The sequence below is a fragment of the Mirounga angustirostris genome, unplaced genomic scaffold (assembly GCF_029215605.1).
Source record: "Mirounga angustirostris isolate CCGP_5_RB_7025 unplaced genomic scaffold, mMirAng1.0.hap1 SCAF_6, whole genome shotgun sequence".
Lineage (NCBI taxonomy): Eukaryota > Metazoa > Chordata > Mammalia > Carnivora > Phocidae > Mirounga > Mirounga angustirostris.
In genome coordinates, this window is record NW_026991714.1 from 26,271,476 (window position 1) to 26,279,388 (window position 7,913).

The 7,913-nt window shown below is 54.0% G+C and overlaps 1 protein-coding gene across 1 annotated transcript; it reads left to right on the forward strand.

Annotated features, from left to right (window-relative positions):
• The first annotated feature begins 532 nt into the window (after window positions 1-532).
• KISS1 (KiSS-1 metastasis suppressor) lies at window positions 533-3,328 on the forward strand. The gene is made up of 2 exons (XM_045876110.2): window positions 533-971; window positions 2,876-3,328. The coding sequence occupies exons 1-2, from the start codon at window positions 533-535 to the stop codon at window positions 3,187-3,189; spliced, it is 753 nt and encodes a 250-aa protein (XP_045732066.2). The 3' UTR covers window positions 3,190-3,328.
• The last annotated feature ends 4,585 nt before the right edge of the window (window positions 3,329-7,913 follow it).

Here is a 7,913-nt window from a genome sequence, read left to right on the forward strand (position 1 = left end):
GCCTAGGTCCTGCAGAGGAATGGGGGTGGGGCAAGAACAAAGGTATGGACAGGGCGGAGCAACCATTAGCAGCCCAGGGGCACCACTGATAGCCCCGCCCCTCCCACTTGCCCCCCTGGACCACAGAGACTCCGGCCAACACCCTTTTTGTGCCTTTGGACCTGCCTCCCCACCAGTTTGTCTTTACTCATGTTTGTGGGACAATCTCAAAGTGCCTGATGGCTTTTTCAAAGACAAATTCAACTTGAGAGCTGGAAGGGCTGGGGTGGAAGGCAAAGGGGGTGTAGTGAGGGTCAGGGTACGCAGCCCCCATTTCAGCGGCCAAAATCACGAGGTCAATTCAGTTCATATCTTCTTGGAGCCCACGAGGAATAGAATAAGGAGAAAACTGACCCGATCAATCAGGGCAAGTTTTTTCTCTTCTTTGTATTAGAGACAATGAGACAATTTAGTGACAGTCCTCAAGGCTGTGAAGGGTTATGAGAACAAGATGATTGCCTCTTTCTTCCTTTTTTCTTGAAAAACAAAGGGAATGAAGTCCCTGTTGCCACAGGAGGGAGCTGGGCCAGGTTCGGGAAGGCACAGTCTAACGGGAGAGTTGGGCACAGCAAGCCCAGCACGAGCTCCTAGGCTCCAGAGAACGTCTGGACCTCAGGGCGCTCCACTCAGTGGAGCTCCTTGCCCTGCTTGGCTTCACCCCCCACCCCCGCGGCCCTCATTGCCACACTGCCCTTCACTCCAGGGCTCTCCTCTTCACACTGGGCTCTGCCCCAGCACCCAGCCCACACCGTGCACCTGGCTTAGTCCTCCTCCCCCTCCCTCTGTCTCAGCCTCAGGACACTGTCAGGACCTGTGCCTTCTCACCACGATGAATTCACTGGTTTCTTGGCAGCTGATGCTTTTCCTCTGTGCCTCCTCCTTCAGGGAGACACTTGAAAAGATGGCACCTGTGGAGAATCCTAGACCGACAGGTATGCTTTGTCTGGGAAGAAGGGTGGGAGTTGTTGCAAAATGAGAGTCACCCTATTTTTCAGAGTGAGGCTAGTCTATTGATGTGAGTTTCACACGGCATTTAATGGGAACCTAGGACTAGCACATGCAACTTATTTGGGGGCCCATGAATCTTGCAGGTAAGGGATGGCTTACTGCTCTTTATGGGCATCAGTAGGCTCACCTAGGTTCAGGTGCTTGTTAACCACTGAGCTCCTTCATGGTCTTCTCACACTGTGTTCTCTGCTCTACGCCAACCACCTGTCTGAGGAGATCCGTTGGGAAGAAATTTACTATGCAAGTTTCTTTCATCAGTGACCTCAGACCCTTTGTGGGGAATTTGGAAAAAAAGAGAAAAGACTGAAACAAAAGGACAGATCCTTAATACCTGTCAACCTTATGAGTTCGTTGTGCAACTGATTAGCTGGAGAAACTGAGGCCCAAGGAGGTAAAGAACCCCCCCCCCAACCAAGTCAGCCAAATGCTGCAGCAGCCCAGCAGGTGCTGCAGCTGCCAAGAGTGTGTCTCTGAGGGGCACAAGCCAGTCCCCGAAGTCCCCGAGACAGGAGCTGTGGGTTTAACACTGCTTGGTGGTCAGTTTCCTGGGCAGACTAGCACATGGCTTAGCCTCTCCGGCCTGCAGTTCTGGCTTTGGAACTTGGAGCGTACCCTTTACGCAGAGGTTAGCATCAAACCCATAAAATATCCCAGAGCAAAGAGAATATGCCCCCGGGTGTCCTTGGCCAACAGTGTTTTCTCTCCTGGGATCAGGTATTTTTTCTGGCTGAGGGAGGCTCCCCCAGAGAATAACCTCGCCGCAGCCCCAGGGACATTGACCTGTTGGTCAGCAAATGGCTTTAGGTGAGGCCACAAACAATAGCCTGAGTGGTTATCCTACTTCAGGGATGATGGGCTTAAGCGGGAAGGAAGCCATCATCCCTCCCTGCCTCAGCCAGGCCCCAAGCAAGGTGGGAGGGGCATTCTAGGAAGAATAGCATTAACTCTGAACCATGCCCACACTCCCCTTCTCCAAAGTATGCCAAGGCATTGAAGAGCAGGGCCCAAAGCCAACTACCCCCCTCAACACACACCCACTCACACACCAGGCCTCATTTCCACTAATCTCATGCCACAATTGGCTGGGGTTCTTGTCTACTCAGAGCTAGTTGCACTATTTTACTGCCAAAAATTAGAGTGAACTTAACAAGCCTTTTGCATGTGAAACGCATTCAAATTAGCCTTGTTAGCCCTCAGTGTGCAGGGGAGAGATTATACCTACAGTGGGGGGAGGTGAGCAGGTTAAGGTGACCCAGATAATAATCCATTCTTCACTGAGTCCTCCTGTAGCTTATTAATGGTCACAGTAATTGGGGAGGGGTGTGGGGCACAGTGGTCCTAGTTCTCTCGTTTCTGTAACTACAAGCTGTTCACTTGCTTTTATATACTTAACAAGCATTTGAGGCCCTACTGCATGCAGGTCACCGTTTCAAGCACGCAGAGATAGAGCTGAATGAACATGGCTCCCACCTGCCCCCAGGAGCTCAGTCCCGTGGGGGAACCTGATGCAGAGACAGCAAGTCCTGCAGGCTTATTTCCAAGGTCTACCCTGTTTGCTTCCAAAAAGGAAGTAGTTTAATAGGAGATGTTTAAGATCATCCTGGAAAACCTTTGCAACCAAAGCTATGTTCAAAGAGAGAGGAGCCAATGACCTAACCATCATCTGAGCTAAGACGCACCTGCAGGTGGTGCCCCGCTTTGGGCTCCGGGCTTCCTAGAGGTCAAGGAAGGAAAGGGAAGCACAGGATAGGGATGTGAGCCAGGGTTCCAAAGCCGTCTCTCCTGGGCCCTGGCCTCACCGCAGCCTCTCTCTGTGGCTCTGTCCTAGGCCAGCGGCTCGGACCCCAGGCCCTCCTAGCCCCGTGGGAGCAGAGCCCGCGGTGGGCAGAGTGGAAGCCCGCCGGGGCCCGGCCCAGCCCGCGGGAGGCCTCGCTGTGCCCGCCTCCGGAGCGCCCCGCGGGGCCCCAGCGGCCAGGCCTGTGCGCCCCCCGCAGCCGCCTGATGCCCGCCCCCCCGGGCGCGGTGCTGGTGCAGCGGGAAAGGGACCTGTCCGCCTACAACTGGAACTCCTTCGGCCTGCGCTACGGCAAGCGGCAGACTGCGCCTCCCGCAGGGCTCAGCGGGGGCGCCGGGCGTGGCTGAGCGCGAGGTGCTGGGGGCCGTGACCTTCAAACCCGGACCAGGGAACCGGGCTTGCGGGGTTGGTGCGGGGGCGGGGGGGGGTAGGGCAGTGGGAGGGGGACTGGGGTTTCTGTCCTGAAGTAATAAAGGGAATGCTGCCGACACACCCGGGAGTGATTTGTGGCTAATTTTTGCAAACAGCGCAGATGAGATTGTTTTCCTTCTCTCTTCACTTGGAGCTTTTGCTGATTTTAAGATAGCTTTTAGTGTTATCAAGCACAGATAACAGTGCTTTTCAAACTAGAGATGTGAAGGGCCAGACTGTTTTTCCCCAATCTGGGGCAGATCGATACTTACAAACACACACACAGTGAATCACTAAAAAACTGAAAAATTTCAAAATAAAGAGAAACCCAGACTGGATGCTGCTTCGGTGTTTCAGCAATATCCAATTTCTGTTAAAATTTCTGAAGCAGTCCTCTTCCCTGCTAGACTTCTCTCATTGCCCACAGGTTACAACATTTTGCAGGGGGGCATGAGCCGTAGCCCACACCCTGAGTAGCACTGATCTAGGCTGGGGGGAGACAGCATCAGCACGTCTCCCTTTCCAAGGGAAGCTTACAGCCAGTTGGACAGCTTGATCTGGAAGACGATGCCAACCACTGCCCTGTCCACTGAAGTTTAAAGATCACTGCAGCCCCACAGTCAGACCGCTGCTGGGGTGCTCAGACCCAAGGTCCTGGTGCCCCACTCTGCATGCAAGGGGATGTCACCAGTGGCCTCGGGGCCGTCCATCCCCCTCCCCCAGGGAAAGCCCTGGATGGGTCCTGTTCTTGACGTGTATCTCTTTTCTGCATCCTCGGACTCACCCAGAGGGCTGGGCATGTGGTAGCCCCATTTTCACAGGTGAGAACCCTGAGGGTCAGAAAGATACAGAACTCCCTGAAGGCACACAGCCAATGAACGGTGAGCCTCATCAGGCTCCCAACACCAGCACCTGGCTCCCCGGCTTCACCGTCACGCCTGAGGGGGAAGGGTTTCCATCTGAGTCAGCCGTGCTGGACATCAGGAAAGGTCGGTCTGCTTGTGGGGACATTCTTGGAGGCCCCCAAGAGCCGGGGCGTTGGTTGCTATAGTAAGAAGTAGAGGCTTGTTGGGAGGGAAACTGAGAGGAAATCCACCCCTCTGCCCACAGGAAAACCCGGCCCTATTTGGCAGCCTGCAGCTACTCCTACCCTGCTTGGTCTAGGATGGAAATGTTCTTTCCCAGAAGGATTATGGGGCCACCGCCATCCTGTGGAGCGCCACAGTGTTCCACCCATTACAGAAACCAGGACTCCACTGAATGAAGGCGGACGTGTTGCTATGGCAATGAGATAGGCTGCCATGGGAACGGGACAACCGGCCCCACCCCCATCTCTACCCTGAAACCGTCTTCTAGGATCTTTCAAATTATCGCTACTGCTGTGAGCTCACGTCCTAGCGTGGCATGACAGGGGGATGCTGTTGATATCTAGAAGGCACTTCCTCCCCCAAACAGCCTAGGGCACGTCTCTGTGCCTCTGGGAGAGGAGTCATAAACTCAGCACCTATCTGAGAAGTGAATTATTCTACTCTCTGACCCAACCCTTTCTCTGATGAAGCCTGTGGGTGGGAAGAGGCTGGAGGGGTCTCTGAAATGTGCTCTTAGGCAGCCCAGTTTTACAAAATTCCCTGCGACACCCCCCAATCCTTCCTCACAGCCTTAAGTTTAGGCAGATGGGAGATAGGAGCACGCACGTGCTGCTTCAGAGAGAGGGTTCTCTCTTACAAGAAGCGAGCCTGTCTGTGTGGGAGAGGGCGCATGTAAGGAGTAAATATGAGAACTGCGTGCACATTCATACACGCATGTCTGTGTGACCCTGTGTGTGGTGTGGGCCCCTCTAACTACATTTCAGGCTTTATCAAGTGCCCGCCAGGATGTCTGTTTTGGTTGATCTAGAGGCCCCGCTTCAGCAGGCAGCAGGAGGGGAGCTGGTCCCCGGCTTCTTGCCCCAGGACTGCTGCCTGGAAGACTCTGGGCTTTCCAGTTCTTGGCCCCGTATCTTGGGACAAAGGGATCTTTGGTTTCATGGGGCTCGCAGCCTGACTCTGCTCCCTAGATTGGAGGGAAGGTTCAATGCCGGTTGGAGGCTGTGAGGGACTATACACGTTCCCAGCCCCAGGGGCTCCCATCTGCCTCTCCAGACTTTCTGGGTGAGCTCAGCTAGCTAGGGCACGGGAGCCCAAAGACATGGAGGTAAGGCTACCTAGGGGCACTCAAACCCACTCCTTCCTGGGATGTCCGGACAGTCCCCAAGGGACGAATAATCAGGAAGGCCGGGACATCCCTCACTGGAGGAAGGGGAAGTGGGAGGGTCTCTTCCCAAGTTCTACCTCTTTTGGGAAGTCTGTTAGAATGGCAGGGAGCTGGTTTCACATCCCTGTGGAAAAGAAAGGGGGGCAGGGACGTTTCTGCCTCTAATCACTCTTCATATACAAACAAGAAATGTTCGAGTACCTGCAGTGGGCTAAGCTGCCCCATTTCACCCGCACAACAACCGCATGAGGTGGGCAATATTATTCCCACTGGACAAAAGAGAAAAACCGTGGGGCACCTGGGTGACTCAGTTGGTTGGGCATCCGCCTTCGGCTCAGGTCATGATCTCAGGGTCCTGGGATCGAGCCCCGCGTCGGGCTCCCTGCTCAATGGGGAGTCTACTTCTCCCTCTCCCTTTGCCCCTCCCCCTGGTCTCTCTCTCTCTCTCAAATAGGTGGATAAACTCTTTCAAAGAAAAAAAGAAAGAGAGAGAAACTGAGGCTGGGGGAGGGTAAGTGGCATGCCCAAGGTCACATAGCAGAAAAGTTCCAGGGCCGAGAGGCTGGCCCCCACATTCTCACTCCAAACACCACAGTCTCCCTACACACCACAGTCGTTCCTTTCTCAACAGCCCCGCTGTGTGTCAGGCCACCCCTTTCCCTGCATGATTTGTCTTGGGAAGCAGGGCTAGCAGCCATTGTGACCCCAAGCCAGTCCCTCTCTAATCCCTCTCCAGCTTTAATAACAACACCGGTGAGATCACCGATGCCCGGAGCAGGCCTCCTCCCCTCCAAGCTCCTGTCAAGGGCCAGGCATCTGAATTTTGCCCCTGTTGTCTCCTTCTCTCTCCGGAAGCGGCCTCCACAGTCCAGACTTGGTCCCAGGGAGTGATGGGCAGCAAGTCCAGGGAGAGCTAACCCGGCCTTCCTCCCTTCAGTGCCGGCTTCCATGTTAGAGCCGTCAGAGCCCGGGGCGTCTCTGTGCTTGGCTCAGAGCGGGACGCACAGCCCCTCCGTCATCACCTTCTTAGATTTTGTTTGCTTCTGTTTTCTTGAAAGCTGTGCAAAATAGTCTTAACAACTGTCCCTTCGGTGTATTACCTTCACAAAACCTTAAAGAAGGACCGCTTTGGACACATGGATGCCTGCTCCCTCCCAAAGCCCCTTACAAAAGACACCAAAGGAACAGAAAGGTATGAATTCTCAAGGACAAAGAGAAGGGAGAGGAAGCCTCAGCAGTTGAGAAATGACGAGCAGATTTTGAAGATGGCAAGTAGACAAAGGGCTTGGCAGAATGAGGGAAGCTACGACCTCAAAGCCAGCAAAGGGGGTTACTGAGGCACTCCAGGACCCAGTCTCAGGACTGGGGTGAACCCTGGACTGAAAACAGCAGAGGCAGCATTGGGGGGGCGGGGTGCTGGCTGGAAATCTGTACACGGAAAACTCAGACTTCCTCTCCCCAGCCCACACAGCCAGGCTACGCCCTGGGAAGAGGCTAGAGCTTCGTCTCTTGAGGACATAGTAGAGACCTCACTCATGGGGACACAGGCACCATGATGTTGGAGCTGAAGAGAGTGGCTAAAAAGAGAGGGATGGTCTGAAAGTCTGTCTAAGTCTGTCTGTCCAGCCCCATCCCAAATCTCTGTTCCCAGATGTAGGTAGTAAGGTGTCACCTACTCAGGGAGAAGGCCCCAGAGAGAAGACCTCAGATACAGACATTGGAGGTGCCTGTCTTCATCCATCTGGGCTGCTATAACAAAATACCATAGACTGGGTGGCTTATAAACAACAGAAATTTGGGGCGCCTGGGTGGCTCAGTTGGTTAAGCATCTGCCTTCAGCTCAGGTCATGATCCCGGGGTCCTGGGATGGCCCCGTATCAGGCTCTCTGCTCAGTGGGGAGTCTGCTTCTCCCTCTGACCCTCCCCTCCTGGCTTGTGCTCTCTCTCTCTCTCACTCTCAAATAAATAAATAAAATCTTCAAAAACAATAACAACAACAACAGAAATGTATTTTTCATAGTTCTGGAGGCTGGAAGTCCAAGATCAAGGGGCCCCAGATTCACTGCTTGGTGAGGGCCCACTAGCTGGCTCACGATGGCTGTCCTTTTGCTGTGTCCGAACATGGCAGGAAGGAGGAGGGACCTCTCTGAAGTCTCTTGTCTTAGGGGACTAATCCCACTCCTGAGGGCTCTACCCTCATGACCTAATCACCTCCCAAATGCCCCACCTCCAAATACCATCACTTTGGGGGTTAGGATTTCAACATATCAGTCTATGGTAGTGCTCCAGGGAAAAGCCAGCTCAGGACCCCCACCTAAAGTGGGGTGCACCAGCATGAGCCCGCTGTGCACACTGAACTTCTAGGCTATTCCACCTGTCTCTCTCTTAATCATGCACCTAGAGACAA